The following is a 20,374-nucleotide window of genomic DNA, read 5'->3' as shown; positions in this document are numbered from 1 at the left end:
TTATTTAACCTTATGTCTGTAAGAAATGTAATGGGTTAATTGTTGTTCATTACCCAAAAGAAGAACAAAAGAAAGAATGAAAAGTGGTAAAAATTAGAAGGAAAGAATTGCAATCTATATTTAATTCAAACGAAAATGGATATGTTGGATAAAAAAGTTTAAAAAAATATTAATCATAAAAGAATTTTATTTAGAGTTCAAAAAATTGTACCAGATACCGCAGACATATAAATTCAACTCTATACCCCAAACACTGGGACATAAGATAACTACTCACAAAAATCTATTACAATAGTCAATAAGAGTAAAACTTAACTAATGACAATCCATTTGTACATCGTTGAACTAAAAAAATATCATATTTTTCGTAGAAACTTTATAACTTACGTCGTCTAAATAACTGCTTCACCTGCAATATTAAAATAACAAAAAGAGTTAGAATGATAATAAACTTTGATTTGCATATAATAATTTTGGTCTTCCTTAAGGTTTTCTTCCAAGAATATTACCTAAGGAAAGAAGATAATTATATTTATATTTCTGGTATCCAAAACTATTATCTTTATAACTGCTACAACAGATATTTTACCAAGATCACGAGTACACAATAATCAAACCAATACTCTATAAGTGAAACCTATAATGATATCAGTAACTCATTAATTTGAGAGCTAACTTGAGCTGGAATAATAGGCTAAAATCATGTCAAAATGAGTTTGATTCAACGGTATTGACATGACTTTCATCTCTAGAAGTCAAAGGTTTAATTCCCATTCCGTAGTTGTCGTAAAAAAAAAGGATAAAATCATGAGAATTTTGATGAATAATCCTTTGTATGATGACAATTATGTCATTCTTTCCTTCTTTAGTTGGAAGTTTTGCAAGGAAATTTAGTTATTTTAGAAGATTGTAAGAGAATTGTGTTCTTCAACTTTGAAGGTAGATAAAGTGATTTTTTTCTCAACAGTTCTATAAACTCTATATGAAGCTAGCAACACAAATTAGAGAAATTATGCTCTCAAATTAGACTCCCTATATGTCTAGCTCATAATGACCCAAAACATAAACCATATGAATCGGGGTATTGCTATGGGTAAATTTAGGTATGACAAAATAGGCCAAATACCAAGAAAAGAAAATCAGAAAAATAAGTCCAAAAGTGGACATGGGTCATTTAAATCCAATAACAAGTAATTATTGCCCTAATCAAATTTAATCCAAAATTGTTTAGATTAGGAAAAACTTGTATCATAATTCTAAGATGAACTCAAGGTGAATTCTCCTATAAACTCACATCATCATTAACTCCTTGTGAGGTAGTTGGAATTCCACTCTCAAATTCTATATGCTTCCAAAAATTTTTCATTCTTTGGCTTAAGCATCAGAGTATGTGTGATAGTGTTACATTAGTGTGTATATTTTTTTTTTCAAGCTATGTTTTTTCTCCACTTAAACAAATTCACTATTGCTGTCATATGAAAGTAATGTTCGTTTTCTTCCTATCCGAATTTCAGTATCAACAAATAATATAAATAAATGTTAAATGGTGCAAACCTATTCGAAATCTTAGTAGGCTTTGCACTAATATTAGTAAAAAAGAGTATAACATTTTGAAATGCAGAAAAAGTAAAATTATAATATTTTAAAACAAACTAAGCTCAAGTTGAGATTAAAAGTTTTACTGATTGAAACCAAACACAAAAGAAAGAATCATTTTTACTTTTCATTATAAGTTAGGTTTTTGTAAGGGTAATTGTAATGGATATCATTTTTAGTGGTAATAAATAATTAACAACATTTTTAAAAATTGTAAATATAGCAAAATCTATCAATTATAAGGTCTATTGTTGATAGACTTCTACAAACGATGTAGTCTATCATTGATAGACTATATAAATTTTGTTATATTTGTAATTTTTTAAATTATGCTATATCTATTAATAATTTAAGTTTTATTGCTATATTTGCAACCATCCCTTTGTTCGTATCATTCATAATGAACAAGGAGTAAGTAAGAACTTACACGGGAAAAAGCACTTCGAGATTGGGAAGTGAGGCTCCGGGATTGGGGCTTCTGTCTTGTACTAGCTGCTTATAATGATATTTAAAACAGAAGTTTATTACCGTTACAAAAACCAAATAATATAATCTATTCTAATGGATGATACTTTCGGGATTAATAATTAAATTTAGAACAATATTTTAAATAATTATAAATATAGCAAACTCTATTCCTAATGGACTTTAATTAGTGATGACTCTATTACTTATAGAACCCAATACTTGATATAGTTTATCACTAATAAACACCAAGAACTAGATCTAAATTTTATTATATTTACAAAATCTTTTGGATTGCACTATATTTACTAATATTTTGGACTTGATTACTTTATATTTGAAACTGTGTATCCATAAACTTTAATTAGGATCAACAATATTACGTGAAAACGTTGGGAAAGTTTATGATCATTAAGAGAAAAACAACACAAGTGAAATAAAAAAAACCTTATACCCGTTTTATAACGATTTAGGCCCCGTTTGTATTTTGTTTTTTGTTTTTGTCTTTTAAAATTAAGTTTATGGATACTATTTCTATCTCTAAATTTCTTTCTTTGTTATCTACTTTTCATCAATGGTTTTAAAAGCCAAGACAAATTTTGAGAACTAAAAATAGTAACTTTCAAAAAGTTTCTTTTGATTTTGGAAGTTGACAAATAATTTAACTATTGTACTTAAGAAAGATGCAAATTATTGTAAGAAATGTGGATGAAATAAGCTTAATTTTCAAAAACAAAAACAAAAACCAAATGGTCATCAAATGGGGCCTTAGTTTTTAAGTTTTTGTTTTTTAAAATTAAGCACGTAGACACAACTTTCAACTCCAAATTTCTTCATTTATTTTTGGAATATGTCTAAGAATTCAACAATTGTACTTAAAAAGATGCAAATCATCCTTAGAAATAGAGAGAAAATATACTTAATTTTCAAAAATAAAAAACCCAAAATAAAATGGTTACCAAATAAAGTCTTTAACTTTTTAAAGTATCATCAATCTTCTTGTCTACATATATACATGCATGCATACATTCATACGTATGTGTATCTGTATCTATAGAGTACGTCTATATATATATATATGACTAGTTTTAAAAAATTTAGTGATTGGGAGCGCAAATAAGAAAAGTAATATATTTTACACTTTTGAACATACAATTGAGTGCTATTATAAAAAGAAAAAAAAATGGAAAGAATCTATATGTTAAATAGAGCACGTAAAAGAAAGTTTGAATTGACTAGAGAAAAAAAAAAGTTTATCAAGAAAGTAATTTTTATTTATATTCTTTAAATAAAATTGTTTAAAATACATTTTAAAAGGTTGTCAACATTTCAATTTTTTTAAAAAAAATAACTTAGTTTTAAAATCAAACCATTGAAATGTTAAACCAAACACACGAGAAATCAAAAACAAATTTCATGGATTATAAAAATGTGAACTTAGGGAATTGAATGAACCAAACCAAGGATAAAATATGATATCGATGCAACAAAAAGAATGAAAGTTTTACAAATACATATACCTTCCAATATCGGGCGACCCTCGAGACCTGAGCCATCAAGTTCTATAACTGTGCGACTCCTCAATCTTCCCATCAATGTAAATGTTTTGAGGCTAATACAGCGTTTGAGGTCCAATAAAACTAGACGATTCAGGCTGATAATCGAATTGTCAATTGTACGCAATCTTGTACAATCACATAGAACCAATCTTTCTAGGTTCGGAACTTGACTTAAGTTTGGTGTCTCCACCAAATTGTGTGAATCACTCGCATCGATAACCTTCAATTTCTCAAACCTCTGTTATAAAATAAGTTCCACTCATTATTATTTAGGGTCTATTAGAGAATTCGAAATGAATGGATTTAATGACAATAGGTTATATCTCATATTTTTATATATGTATTTAGTAGACGATTCATAAACTAAATTCTAATTTAAGCAATTATTATTACTCACTAGTTGTAATTTATACGTATATTGGTCGGTCAATGTAGATTTTGGGAGAAAACCGACATAAAAAACCGACCAAAAAATATGGTGTGCCATCTGACCGCCAGTCGGTTAGTTTTGTCGATTTTTTTTTTTCATATCAAAACCAAGTTGAATGAAAATGAAAGATTAATGAATGAAGTATACTATTAGTTTAACATAGTTTTCAACCTTTTTTTAACTTAAATGAATCTTGGAGTAGGTTTGGAATCTAGGCTAGATATGTATATTTTTTAAAAAATAAAAATAAAACTAATATAAGTATGTCGAACAGTTGGTCAGTTTTCCAATTGTTTCATTCAGTTGGATAAGTTTTGGGTACCTTTATATACACCCCTAGTAGTTATTCACTAAATAATAGTTGGCAACAAAATATTACTAATTTATTTATCAACATAAGAATTGTATAATTATCATTGTGTAATATTATATAATCTATAACACATTACATAGTATATATATTTTAGTTTATTTACAAAAATGAATTGAGTTTATAACATGATCATAGGATTTAACCACGTACCTACTTACCAAACTAGTTGTATAAGATAGGTCAAGCCTAATTGAGATCATCAGATACATTAAATTGTCAACCACTTGAGAATATGGTATCTATGACATATAGTTCAGGCGATCTTCATCATCTCCATTAGGAGAATTTTTACTAGATAGCTTGAAATGTTGAGCTAAAGGGAGCTAAAGGGATATTGAAAGGTTTAGCTTCAAACATTTTGAATCTCTTTGGGATCTTAATGTTATAGTCATATTGACTTATGCATAAAGTCCTTTGATCTCTATCTCTAAGGATTTCCATCCCCATAATCCTTTTAGATTCACCAAGATCTTTCATATCGAATTGATAGTTTAGTGATTCTTTTAGTTTTCTTAGATCTTCTTTAGATTTGCTTGCTACAAGCATATCATCCACATAGAGTAACAAGAACACAGTAGAGTATAGGTTGTTGTGTTTATGTATGCACAATTATCATATGAACTTCTTTTGAAATTAATTCTCATCATAAACTCATCAAACTCTCTATACCAACATCTTGGGGATTGTTTTAGTTCATATATGGACTTCTGAAGAAGAAAAACCATGTTCTCTTTCCCTTTCTTTTTATAGCCTTGGGACTGTCTTATGTAAAGGGTTTCATCCAACTCTCCATGTAGGAAAGTTGTCTTAACATCTGATTGATCTAGTTCATAGTTGTTTTATATAATTAAGGACAGTAACATTCTGATGGTAGTATGTTTTACAACCAAGGAGAAAAATTCATTATAGTCAATGTCTTCCTTCTGTGTAAAATCTTTGACTACTAGTCTTGCCTTAAGCCTAGGTAGTTGAAACCCTAGAATGCATTCTTTTAATTTATATAACCATTTACAAGATATTACTTTAGCTCCTTTTCAAAGTGAGACTAAATCCCAAGTTTTGTTTATTATTAGTGAATTCATTTTCTCATTCACAGCATCAATCCAATTTCTTGCATTAGAATCACTCACAACATCATTAAAATTTATAGGTTCAGACTCATTTAGGCTAACCATAGCTCCTGTAGCTACATTTACAAAGTCTGTTACACCATATCGGGATGGTTGTTTTATTATTCTTTTTCCGTGTCTCTAGTTAAGAAATAATTTGTTAAGTCTTCTTATTGTTGAGAATGTTCAGTGCCTTCCTCAATTTCTAAAGATTCTATTTCAACAGACAATGATTCACTAGTGCTAGGAGTTTCAGCATTAAGTTTACTAGTTTTAGATAGATATTTCACCTCATATTTACTTATTTTAGAGATAGATTCTTCTTTGTCATCATTTTTGCTCATTATAAATTAGAAATGATTGCCCGATAGCCTTACCAATTATGCCATTTTCACAAGCCTTTAGCTAGCAGCCCTTGATCAGATGGGATCTTTAGGCCTTTACAACTTATGTAATATAGTCTTCTATGCCAAAGATCCCCTTCTGAGAGTGTAAATTTAGTAATTATTAGGGTTGACTGATATTTTTTAACATCCTTGTTTAAGTAAAGACTATTAGTCTTCACTCCAATAAAAACTATTCTGTCATCTTTCTTTACTTCAAACTTGCCTCCAAATCCATGATACTCACACCCAATTGAGTCCAACATCTCTAGAGATATTAGATTCTTCTTAAGTGTGAGTACATGTTTGCATTTTTAAGAAGGGTGACTGTCCCATCTTTGAATTTTAGTGAGACATAACCTATTCCCACAATTTCATAGGTGTTATCATTACCCATGTAAACAAAACCACCATTCGAGCTCTTGTAGATAGTAAACAAGCCCTTTGAGGGTGTCATATGGAATGTACATTCCGAGTCCAACACCCAATTTTGAATTTCATCAAAGGATTCACTATTAGGAGTGTATTCTGAGGTGGTTAGGACATATGCAAAGATATAGTTCCCCTGTTCTGCCACTAATTCTTCAACCTTAAGTTCCTTAGATTCTTCTGCTTGTTTCTCTTTCTATTTCTTCTGGTTTTGTTTCTTCTTAAAGAAGAAGCAAACTTTCTTTATGTGACCCATCTTGTGACAGAAGTTGTACTTGAATTTACTCTTATCCTTTTGATTCCTGCATTGTTTCCAACTATTTTTGGATTTACCCTTTGAGAACAACCCTTTACCATTATTGTAATCCTTCTTCTAAGTTAGGATTTCCAACTCCTTGGTTTTAATTGCTAATATTATAGCATCTGTGATCTTGTCCCTTTCATATTTGAGACCCACCTTGACTTCTCTATACTCTTCTAGAAGTGAGTTTAGAAGGATGAACGATTTGTTTGCTTCATCTATCTTATCACTTAAGCTATTGAATTTAGTGGATAGCTTCTTGAGTTTACTTAGATTATCACTTAAGGATTTATTTGAATCCATTTTATAGGTAAAGAACTTCTCTCTAAGGCATGCTCGATTAAATTCGTCTAATTTCGCCCATATTTCATATGTTGTTTCTTTATCAATTGCCTCTATCATTATCACTCAGGCTTAAAACAATGGTACGGTAGGCTGCACTATCCATTTCTTCTTTATCTTTTCTGGTCACTGTCTGAGGTATTTCGGCTGGATCAAAAATGGCTTTTAGTGATTTGTGTTGGCCAAAAATTGCATTTATCTTTGCTTTCTAGAGAGCAAGAGTCTCCCTTCCGATCGAATTTTTCAATGTCATAGCATGCCACAACAATTCTTTAATCAAGAATGTGTTTCTTGGAGTACTTCTTGGAGCTTTCTCTATCTTAACCCTGCTCTGATACCAATTTGTTATGATTACACGTGCAGGGACTAGATGAAGACACTACTTTCGACACGTGTAGGACCCTCTCTTCTACTTGCAACAAAACATTTCGTTTGAAGAAGAAGAATTCCAATTCAACTTCATTTCTCTCTTCTCTTCAACAAGCTCTCTTCCTGTTTCTCTCTCTCGATATTCTTGAGTTCTTACACTGATTTACACTTAATCAACTTCTAACTTCTTAATTGTTGCAGATTGTGAAATTAATTTTTTGAAGAATCAGAGATTACAACAATATGAAGAAGGAAAGAAAAAAGAAAGAAACACACAGGGATTTAGAGTAGTTTGGCTTATACAATGCCTACATCCACTATGATAGAGAGAAGATTTTATTTAGCATTATGAAAGAGTTTTTACAGCTTGAATCTCATATAAGTATTCTATCGATTGAATTTCTAATTTGTCACTTATTTATGGAGTTTAAGTATGCATTATTTTGTTAAGAATTCTACCCTAACTGATTTTCAATTTTATATTTAAAATAACAATTAGGTTATTTTTTACATGCATATTTATTGTTATTTTTTACATGCTTATTTATTGAATTTATGTGAATCTGAAAAGGGCTAGTTGCATAAATAGAATTCAAGCCTAAAATAATAGAATATGTAGTACAAAGATAAAATAATTGCATATATAGATAAAAAAAAAATAGTAAAAGACTAAAAAACTCATGCCTAGCCACTATTTTGTTCGCTTCTTCCTGGTTTTCTCAAATTAAAAGCTATCACTGATAGCTGTTATCAGCTGCTATCACTGATAGCTTATATCAATTCCTATCAATGATAGTTGCTATCAGCGATAGCTTTCAATTTGAGAAAAATTAATACAATATTGAAATATTAGCTTTTAATTTGCTATCAATTATTAGTAGCTATCATTGATTTACTTTCATCAATTGGAATCAACGTTGAAATATTACTACTTAAGGCTATCAGTGGCTATCAATGATAGATTTGTAAACAGGGATCAACTTTGAAATAAGACCAAACTTTGATTACCATAGTAGTTATCACTAATAATCTATTATCATGGCTATCACTGATAACAACTATCAGTTGTTATCACTGATAAACTTTTATCAATTAGAATCAACCTTGAAATATTAATACTTAAAGCTATCAATGATAGACTTCTATAATTGGTTATCACCTTTGAAAGAAACTTGATATATAGATATCACCTAAGTTTTATCATTGATATCACTAACATCACTCATATTGTGGTTATCAATGATGCTATCAATGATCTCACCGAAATCATGCTATCAGTGATAATTCTCTATCACTGATAACGTGCTATCGGTGGTAACTTCTATCACTGATAACGTGCTATCTGGTAGCTTTTATCATCAATAACATGCTATTAGTATTAGCTTCTATCACTGGTAACATACTATTAGTAGTAGCTTCTATCAATCATAGCCACTGAACACCTTTTTGCATCTTTCTTGTCCTTCCCAAACATTTATAAGTTCCTTTTCTTTTTTATGATAGCTTCTATCACTGATAAACATACTATTAGTGATAACTTCTAGGCATTCCACTTACATTTTTGTTCGAGATTCAACTTTATTAATTAAATTCACTAAGTTGGCTATCAATGATAGATTTCTATAAGTAACTATTAACTACGAAAATATAATCAAAGATTAAACTATCAATGATAGAAAATATTATTTGTTATCACGGTTAGACTTTCATTTACTATTTATATTTATTATTTGTTATAATAATCAAACTTGATGATTGGCTTATTGGTGTTAAATCACTTATGAATTGAGTACTTTCAAGTCCTGCGTACAGATCTTAGCTTCATAATTCTTGTGAAAAAAAAAAAGGGAAGAAAAAAAATTCAAATAAAGGAAAGAAAAATTTTAAAAATAAGAGAAAGAGAAGAAGTAAAAACTGAAAAAAGGAAAGAAAAATAAATAGAAAAAAAAAAGGAAGCAAAAACCGGACAAATGAAAGAAAAACTAAAAAAAGAAAAAAAAAGGGAAGAAACAAAAATCGGAAAAAAAAAAATAATTAAAAAAAATAAGGGAAGAAGCAAAAATTGGAGAAATGGAAGAAAATAAAAATAAAAAAAAGAAATAAGCAAGAACCGAAGAAAGAAAATAAAAATAAAAATAAAGTAATAAGCAAAACTCGAAGAAAGAAAATAAAAATAATAATAAAAAAAAGGAATAAGCAAAACCCAAAGAAAGAAAAGAAAATTAAAAAAAATAAATAAATAAAGAAGGAAAAAAGAAGGAAATGAAAGAAAAGAAAAAGAATGGAAAAATAAGGAAATGAAAGAAAATAAAAGAAAGAAACAAAAATCGGATAAAGGAAAGAATAAAATAAAAAAAAAGGAAGATGCAAAAACTGAGAAAGAAAATAAAATGAAAAAAAAAAGAGGGAAGAAGCAAAAAACGAAGAAGAGAAAGAAAATAAAAAGACTAAAAAAAATGTATACAACAAGATAAAACAAGTGGGGGCAAAATTAAAAATTAAAAAAAATCAAAAATTGACTAATCAACTCATTTATATTTACAAATATTTTAAAAATATAATATATTTTTAGATTTTTCTTTTATTCTACTGTGTATTACAAATATCCATCTGAAAATATAAAATAAAATCTATGTTACCAACAAAAGAAACCGACCAGACGCAGAAAAAGACATTATATAAAGCTTTATAGAAGGAAAAAAAAAAAAAACTCATCTAATAAAATGATTTGGATATGTACTAACCTTTACACCATTCCAAAGATGAGAAGTTCGAGCACGAGGCAAGAGAAGTTCAAATAAACGTGGTGCTTCAAAATTTTGTGGCAAAGAATTTGAAGGATAGCCATGCCAATTGAGCGATCGAAGCTGCTTTGAGAGATATTCTAGATTTTTTGTAAGCTTCACATTGTCAATTTCTAATAGTTTTAAGCTGGTCATTTCTTTAAATAGACTAGGTTCCAACTCTAATTCAGGTTGCTTCTCTCTCTTGTCCAACACAACACCTTTTATGTATTTTACTCCCTGTCAAAAAAAAAAATATGCAATTATATAATAACGATAATCATTTTAAATGGTAAAACTACTTAAAATATTTTTAACTATAACAAAATGTCATTGTCTATCAACCCGATAGACTTCTATCATTGAGTTGTAAATAAATATCATGTATACATATTTCTAGACTTACGTGTTGTTCAGCAAATATGTCGAAGGCATCTTCTCGAAACCAAATCCTTGCTCGTTGAGGTTCTTGTCGTTCAATTTTTTGACCCATTGCTTGAATTAAATTGTGTATATATATTATGCCCTCATTATCCATTTCAATAAGAAATCTATTGCACATCAATTGTAGTTCAGTGTAGGGACGAGTGTATCCAAAACTCTCAAGTATTTCAATAACTTTGTCTTTACTTTTTCCATGGAAGAAACAAGCTAAATCAAGAAAAGCTTGTTGGCTTTTTCTTTCTAATTGATCAAAACTTATCTTTAATATATTGAAGAGACGTTTATTCTCAACTAAAATCACACTCTCCAACTCTTCTCTCCACACATTAATATCTCGACCATGCAAAGATGCTCCAATTTGTTCCAAAGCTAGTGGATGTCCTTCAACCTTTTCCACAATCTCTTTACTAAATTGTATGAATTGTTCTTCATTTGGACCCCCACTTTCTCCAAATGCATGCTTCCAAAAGAGTGAGAATGAAGACTTGTAATCAAGTGGTTCCACATTGTAGATTTGAACTTGTTGATGATTTCGGTGAGAAAAAACATCTTTGTTTCGAGTTGTAATGATGATTCGACTTTTTGAACCAAACCAATCAAAACTTCCGGCTAAATTTTCTAATTGTTCTTTCTCATTCACCCCATCAAGAACAATCAAAACCTTTTGTCTACTCAAACAATTTTTAATCATGTTTGCTCCTTCACTCTCTTCTGAAATTTTAATACCATCATTTCTACGAAGATAAACAAGTTTAGAGAGTAGTAGACGTTGGACCGTGACGATATCACGTCCAGAAACTGTTAGAAAACAAGAGTTATTGTTGCCAAATGTAGATGCAAACTTATCGTAAATAACTTGAGCAAGAGTTGATTTACCAATGCCACCCATTCCAACTATCCCTATAAAACGTACTTCTTTTGATTCAAAATCAAGTAGGCTATTGATATCACTCAGCCGATTTGGGATATCAACTAAGTATTTCAACTTATTAGGATCTACTAACATTGGTCTTCGCAACATATCAAATATTTGGTTTGTGATTTTGTTGAGACCGTGCACTTGAGGGCTGCATGGGACCAAAAAGTAGTATGTCAAACGTAATATCAGTAAATTTCAAAGGTTCAATCGATGATTATTACAAAATCCCCTATAATCCATACACCAATGAAGATAGTTATTTTCCAAATTCGAAAGAGTTTGTGTATCTAATTGTTGAATGTAATCTATAATTTTCAATTAGTCGGCTTTTCCAAATTCGAAACAACTATTTATTAGGCTATTAATTTAGGAATAATCTCTAAGTTTTCCATTGACTAATATAAATAGAATTTGTTTTCTACCCTTTGTAAGTATAAACGTCCACGAGACATGGTGTGGGGTCACGGATGACTTCTCCACCCCCGTTCCTCTCTATTTCATTTCTCATGTCTACGAAATTTTCCATTTAATTTTCTAAGGATAGGAGCAGTATGTTATTCCCTTGCATGAAATAATTGAGGGGATCAGATTCTCGAATAAAAATTAATTTTGAGAGACTATATTTAAGATTTATTAAGAGTACATTGACTAAAATTAGATAAACCATGTCCTAATTACATAGAAATCTTAACTTTAAATTAAAAAAAAAAAAAAAAAAAAAAAAAAAAAAAAAAAGAAGAAGAGAGAGAGGTCCAAATGAGCTTAACTCAATTGGTATAATATTCGTATTATCAACCTCGAAGTCAGAGGTTTGTTTCTCTCACCCCACATATTAATTTCATACCTTTGCAACCAAAAAAAGAAAAAAGAGAGAGAACTAACCTAAGGACAATAATCATGTGTCTCTTTTGTTTTTCTTACGAATATTAAACTTGAATGCATAAAAATAAGTGCGTTGAAGTTGTTTATTGAAAAAATGAGAGACCTCTTAATGCCTCATTATCAATTGGTTTTTTCATATGAAATTTGATGTTTATCTAATATGGTATAAGAACCTTAAGTATTAGGTTCGGAAATTATATTGGAACGCCAAATGTTTGTCTAATAAATGAAGAAATAATAATATTTATAGATGAAAAATGGATGAAAATAAGAATGAGAAGAGTGACCTACCTTTCTCCTGTTACTACAACTCCAGCAAGATTGCCGACTTTTGTCAAAGTTGTCCTCCAATTGTTAACTTCCTGACGCTGTAAGGGATCATTTATTTGGTCATATTCATCAAATCTTTCCCTGAAACATCCAGATTGACGACGAACATCAGAAGGATCCACATGATAAAACACGGGAAGAACTCGATTCGTTCCATCGTCCATGGTTTCCATAATCTTCACCAACTCTCTCAAGCACCATTTCGAATCAGCATAGTTTTTTGATAAAACCACAATAGCAGTTCTTGATTCCTCAATTGATTTCTCCAGCATCTCATCCAGACGATCTCCAATTAATAGTTCCTCATTGTCCAAAAATATCGTTATTAACCCGTAATTATGCAACGCATCGAACAAATGTCCGATCAAATTGTTGCGAACATCTTCACCTCTAAAATTTATGAAAGTATCGAAACTCTTCATGTTTGGAGGATGAGATAGTAGTAATAATGTTGAAAGCAATAAGAAAGGACGAGGCTTTTGTATGTCTCTCTCACACACACACAATTTCGATTACAATGGATACAAACTCAACGTATTAAAAACTACATATTATATTACTAGTGTTGACTCAATATTAAAATGAGACTTTGTAGATGAAATAATAGAGCGAATCATGTCACCTTGTAATTGTTAGGAGCCAGGTTGTTTTTTTTTTTAATAAGATAAAAAATGGAAATAAACGTCACAACATGCCTCTAGATATATATTTAGCACCCTCAACATATCCAAGCCCAAAAAACAAGAATTTCACTCCCACATTATTGTTAGGAGCCAGAATGTTATTTTTTTTAGAAAGCGATATCATGTGGATTATTAAACGTATCAAAATATCTCAACTAGATTTACACATAGATAAAAGGAAGTAAAGGGCCGGAGGGAAGCTCGATTACAAAGCTGGAATTACATTAAGACAGCCAAGTTAAGAGAAAATAGAGGTAAAGTTGTAATCCTTGAGCAATTTTGATCGGTAAGACCAGTAGCTAGCCGAGGAGCAGATGGTCTCCCAAATGGTCAGGAAACTCCTGTAGATCTCCTTAAAGATACGATTGTTTCTTTTATTCTAAATTATCCAACAAACTGCCATTGTCGTGTTAAATGTAATGATGTTCCTCTTAGGAGCCAGGTTGTTATTAAGTCGTGTATTTTAATGTATCTTGTTTTGTAAATTTTTTATTATGATATATATAAATATAAATGGTCAAATCTGATTTACAGAAATATATGAAGTTATGTATTAGATAACGAACTTCGAACATACAAATAAAAAATATCTATTATATTTTCTAAAGAAAAAATTAATAAATGTGATATGATATACATGGTTTATGACAGAAAAACAAAAATAAATTATTTAGAGAATTAAAATAAACAAAATTTCCTCTTCATTTTCCTCATTTTTCATTTTTTTAATTTCTTAGACTCCGTTTGATAACCATTTCGTTTTTTGTTTTTGGTTTTTAAAAAGAAAGCCAATTTCCTTCTCATTTCTTACAATGATTTACATTTTTTTTTAAAGTACAATAATTTAATTTTTAGCCAAATTCCAAAAACAAATACAAAATTTAAAAATCTACTTTTTTTTAATTTTCAAAATATTTGGCTTGGTTTTTTAAATCATTGGTAAGAATAAGAATAACAAAGGAAGAAATTTGTAGATAGAAATAGTGTTTATAAGCTTAATTTTCGAAAACAAAAAATAAAAACCAAATAGTTATCAAAAGGGACCTTAGGTTCTTAATGTTCACCACATATCTATCTTTTTCTTTTGTCTTTCTTCCTCTTGTGTGTTGGAAGCGTGTGATTACACACAAATAAATAACCAATAAACGATAATTTGAGAGGAAATAAAAACACTTTTAATTGAAAGACTTTTCAAATTTTGTTCACACTTTTGATTGAACTCTCTTTGTATGTTCTTCTCTACACACTTGGATATATCACCCATGTTAATGTCAATCCAATTTATAAGATTATCATGGATAGATTTAAATACATAACTCACACCCTAATTAAATATACATGAAATAATTAAAATCCTAACACTTAACTTATGTGAAATTCTACTAAATTAACTAATTAATATACTTAATTAACCCACATCCTTAAATTCATCTGTAACTTATCTTGTTAAATAAAACGTGTTTATTTTTCAACCCTGTGTAGGATTCTTTCTTCTTGTACAGTAACAATCTTTTCATTTCCATTTTTCACTTTTTCTTATTTCCCTTTTATTCTATTGGACATTATTAGACTGTATTGAACTTTTGTTGTCACGTTCTTCAGTTATTCATGTTTTAAGTTTTGTTTTAAATCATGAACATCTTCGCCTCTGAAACATATGAAAACATCGAAAATCATATGTTTGGAGGATTAAATCGATATTGAAGCCTCCAAGATTGGAAATTAAACAATCAAACAATGAATGAAATAGGAAATAAATAAATAAAAAGCTGATTATTTTATTTCTATTGTTAAAGAAGGGAAAAACTACATGTTGACTTAAATTAAATAATACAAGGAATCATGTGAGTTTGTAGTTGGCACTGGCCAAGACCAAGGCTGTGAACTAATGTATCCTATTGTAAATTTTAACTTGATCAGTCAGAGAAAAATAGATAGCCATGTGCATTCAAGATTAAACAACTTCAAATCTATTATAATTTCCAACGGTTAAAAACCAAATCTGATATGATTTTATATAAAACAGTTCATGACAGAAAATAACTTATTTAGACAGTTAAAATATAAATTAAACTCTCTTTGTTTTCCTCATTTTTCATTATCAGCCTCTTCTTTATCGTGTCAACATGAGCATAGTTCAACTGATATACAATACGTGTTAGTGACTAAGAAGCATGAGGTTTAAATCTCTCGTTCTTATTGTAGTTGGAAAAAAAAAAACTCGTCCTTCTTCTCATTCTTATCTTTCTTGCTCCTATATTATTCTTTTTTCTTGTACAGTTATTTAGGCTAGATTTACTCCCGTCACTTTTTTTAATATCCATTCTTATAGAAATAGAGTGATTCAAGGTTGTTTGAGATTCCTTTGCAAGAATCAACGTCAAATTGAAGTTAATCGAACCTAAACTAAGCAACTGAATCATGAAAATTCAAGTTCGAGCCAATATACATGAGAAGGAAGCATCTCAACCTCAAAGATGGCATAAAAAACTATTGTTGCACACGTTCATTTTAATGATTTTAAGAAAATTGGGAGATATAGAGCCTAGACACTATCGGGTTATCTATAAATGCAATATTTCTTTGATTTTAGGTATGTCGGGCTTAGCGATGTAATATTATAAATTCTGTTGTCATGTTCTTTTGTCATTGATCTTTTAACTTTTGTTTAATCATGAAGAATATGCTTGTTTCAATTGAATTGAAGCCTCAATAAGATCAGTTTTGTTCATCTGGCTAAATGCAAATTACAATCCGTAATTGTTTTAAGTTGAATGCAATCAAGTACTCCAATACCAGTGTTTCCTGACTAGTCGATTGGGCTATAAATTAAGTAACCTTAATACAGTGATAAATATCATTGAATGAAACCATAAGTAGTCCAACCAATCACTTAATTGTTGAGGTAATCTTGTTAACTCTCTTGCACTCCCACCGTTATCTTACTTTTTTTTTTTTTTTTTGTATTTTAGTTTCCCTATCAAAACTCCCACCATTTATTGCTTTCCTCAGATAAATTTAGTGTTATGGAATCGACAAATAAAGATACCTGAGAAAAAATTTAAACAATAGAGAATCGACATAGAAATTCACATGGTTCACTATAATTTGTTAGCTACATCCACGAATAGAGGAAGAGAGCAACTTATTATTGTAGAGAATAATTCAAATTATATATTAGAGTTTCTCTAGGGTTAGAAAGTTTATATAACGCATTTCTCTAAAACTTAAGGTAAAAAATCGTAAATAACATAAATATGACATACCGAACCTTCTTAACTTCAGTTTGTGATGATAGCACAAAAGACAACAAGCATTTACAAGACTAGAAGTGGAGATGTAATCAGTTCCGATTGGTTCAATTTTTATAAAAAAATCGAAACCGAACCGATTTATTCAGTTAATGAAATGTAAAACTGGAAGCGAACCGGGCTCATTCAAAAACCATGTAGTCGAAACCGCTCGGACCGGCGGTTCCTCGACTTGATTCTCAATTTACCGATTAAAGGGTTGGTGTACACGTGGAACAAAGGGGTAATGCACAATTACTTGGAATTTTGGGAAATAAAATAAAATTCTACATTCTCCAGGAGTCAAACTCACCACCGGAAGGTTATAAGAGTGCTTACTCATCATTCGACCCAAGGAAGTTTTTGAAACAAATACTACCCTAAAACCCGAACCTGACCAAAATGATTTTCTAGTTTATTTTTTTGTTATTGTTTGACTCGGTTTTCTAGTGTATTTTCTTTGTTGAATCCGAACCTGACCAAAACGGTTCGATTTCATATATTTTGAACCTGAAACCGCTAAACCAACAAGTTTGAACTCAAAATGAAGAGTAGTTTAAGTGATTTTTTTAGTTTTTGAGTTTTACCTTGTCCCCCTAACTGGAAGTATTTATGGACTTAGCTGATGACATACCAAACCTAGACAATATCTTCTTAATATACTTTTTATCAGTGTTTGTTAGCTATACCAGTGAAAAGCTTGCTTTGATCTTTGTCCCTATGAATCTCCATATCAAATTTTCTTTTAACATCAACAAATTCTTCATATCAAACTCAACACTGAAAAAATTCTTCAACTTCTGAATATCAGCTATGAACATATCATCTGTATTTTAAACCATCATTAACTTTGTTGTGATATATACGCAAGAATCATACAAACTTCAGTTGTAGCCTAGCCCAACCATATAGTTTTCAAATCGCTTGTACCACTGCCTTCGAGACTACTTTAATCCATATAAGGACTTCTTCAACTTGCAAATATAATCTTCCTTATTGAATTCATCTGGTCAAGTCATATAAATCTCTTCTTTTAGTTCTTCATATAAGAAAGTTGTCTTCACATCTGGTTACTCAAGTTATAATTAAATTGTGATGTGCTACCATAGCAAGTAACATCCTGATATAAGTATGTCTGACTGTGGTGAGAAAATCTCATTATAATCAACTCTTTCTCTTGTATGAACCCTCTAGCAACAACCCAAGCTTAATATTTATTAATACCCTCAATAGGTGAGATTCTTTTCTTTATCTTGAAGATCCATTTGCAAGTGATAATTTTTCTCTCCTTAGACCATTTGACTAACTCCTAAGTTTGGTCTTTATCAAAAAATTCCATCTCATCCCCATTACAGCAAGTCACTTACCAAACTCACTAAACAACACAACTTGTATATAGATGTGGATGGATCATGAGGATACACGTCTTCAACAATCAACAATGCATAATTCACCACATCTCTAAAACCATGTCTCTTTTTAGAGGCTCAACACCAACTCTTCCAGTTTATCACGAGTTATACTTGGTTGATGTATACTTGTAAAATAGAAATCTCAGGCATAGCAATTTATGAAATGAAGCCACATAAATTTTTGGCCTATCAGGCACATTAGCTGACACATCAACTTTTGGCAGCATATCAGTTTCTGTATTAACATGTTGATCTTCTCCACTTTAATGCTGTAATTCATTTATCGTTGAAGTGAATAAAAACTTTTCATCTCCACCTGTTTATTAACATTACTACTTTCTCCTACAAGAACAGGTGTTATAGTAGACTTCACTTTAGATTTAAGCATGCCATTTTCATCAAAAATTACACTCCCACTAAGTATAATTATGTTCTTAAAAGGTGATCATCAAATTTTATATCCTTTAACTCCATCCCCAAAACCTACAAATACACCATATTTAGCTTTTAGTTCTAATTTACCCTCATTGATATGATAGTTCACAATACAACCAAAAACTCTTAATAAAAAATAATTTGCAGGATTACCATACCACACCTTATACGGCATTTCACAGTCAATACCTTGTGTCGTCCATGGTTAATCAGATAACATATTATATTAGTCGTTTCTACCTAAAACCTTCTAGCTAAACCAACATTAGAGAGCAATATCTCACTCTATCCAATGATTCTTCAATAACTTCATTTAATACTAATTTCCTACGTGCTTTATGATCTCTAATGTGGTCTTCCTCCAAGAACGTAGCATTTGTCGATATAAATACCTTATTTTCTTGAGGGTCATAGAAGAAATCACCTCTCGTTTCCTTAGTGTAACCAAAAAATTGGCATAACCTTGAACGAGGTTCCAACTTCTTAGAATTTGTCAATAACACAGGTACAGGAGAACCCCAGATTCGAAAGTAAGGTAAACTCGATTTATGTGCCCTCCATAACTCGAAAGGCATTTCAGAAACACATTTCGAGGGAACATTATTCAAGATGTGAATTGCAATCTCTACTACATACCTCCAAAATGAGCTAGGCAATTGAACATGGCTCATCATAGAACAAAAAATGTTAAACTGAAGGACTGTGAGATCCGATGCAAAAGTGTGGACCACAGAGAATTAAAATCAAGAGAAACACAATTTGTGTATCAACAAACTTACAACATTCTAATTAGATTGAACATAGAAGGATACAGGTTTGGATTGTACTAACCTTTGAAGAATGAATTCTTCACGATAATCCTCCTTAATCTGGTCACAAACCCTCCTCTTAGACCCTCGAACATATTCAAACCCCAATGTGAACACCACCACAAATGAGACTTCTATATTTTCCTTAAGGATTGAGAATTACAAGAGCTGTGAGCTCTGTTGATTTTGGAAGAGGGAAAAAAAAAATTTAAGAGAGGAATTTTTCAATGAGAAAGGTTTTGTGTGTTTTCTAGAAAAAACTACGCTTTTTCTGAGAGTATTAAAGGGAGGGAAGTTGTAACTCCCTCCCTGTAGTTTAAAATTAGTTTAATTTGATTTGATTTAATAAAATATATATAATAACTAGCTTAATATATATATATATATATATATATGACCTATAGTTTATAATATATCAGATATAATATAATCTATAGTTCTAAAACTCTCAACAATTCATGGTATTTAATATAAAACAATTTATATTAAATTTATTTATATGAATCCAATTCATATAATCAGTATTTTGAATTATATTTAAATATTTAATTCCTCTCAAAATAAACTTTATATTATAATGTATGAAATATATTATATTAATTATATCACATATAATTAATTTAAATTAATTATATCATATATAATTAATTCCTCATTTAATTTGAACAATTCAAATTAATCTAAAATTAATTATCAATAATCCTAGTTGAGCTATAGAGGGGACCTTATGGACCTATAGATTGAAGCTCTGATGCTGCTTGAATAATTAATTAAACTCTTTTAATTAAATTGGTCAACATACATGAACTATCGATCACTTCACTAAAGACCGACAGTTGCACTCTACGCACTACAGATATATTTCTATGCCCATTGGATATAATCAGTCAACAGTGCGATGATCCTTTAAAAATTGCTCATAAGTACAGTTGGGCCAAAATTGCCGTTTTGCCTCTGTAGTTACATCTAACTCTTTAAGTACCACTGATCTCTCTAATGAACAATAAGTCATAGTCCAACTATGACCAAAC

At 30.1% G+C, this 20,374-nt stretch overlaps 1 protein-coding gene across 1 annotated transcript; it reads right to left on the bottom strand.

Moving 5' to 3' along the window:
• Positions 1 to 218: 218 nt before the first annotated feature.
• Positions 219 to 13,001, bottom strand: LOC120079914 (disease resistance protein Roq1-like). Its single transcript, XM_090314766.1, has 6 exons — positions 12,676 to 13,001; positions 10,546 to 11,650; positions 10,101 to 10,379; positions 3,582 to 3,858; positions 2,024 to 2,088; positions 219 to 409 (listed from the first exon to the last, which is right to left on the bottom strand). The coding sequence occupies exons 1-6, from the start codon at positions 12,984 to 12,986 to the stop codon at positions 377 to 379; spliced, it is 2,070 nt and encodes a 689-aa protein (XP_090170892.1). The 5' UTR covers positions 12,987 to 13,001; the 3' UTR covers positions 219 to 376.
• Positions 13,002 to 20,374: the final 7,373 nt, after the last annotated feature.

Source organism: Benincasa hispida, chromosome 6 (genome assembly GCF_027475165.1).
Source record: "Benincasa hispida cultivar pf3 chromosome 6, pf3_genome.v1.1, whole genome shotgun sequence".
NCBI lineage: Eukaryota > Viridiplantae > Streptophyta > Magnoliopsida > Cucurbitales > Cucurbitaceae > Benincasa > Benincasa hispida.
This window is presented reverse-complemented; position numbering and strand designations above follow the sequence as displayed.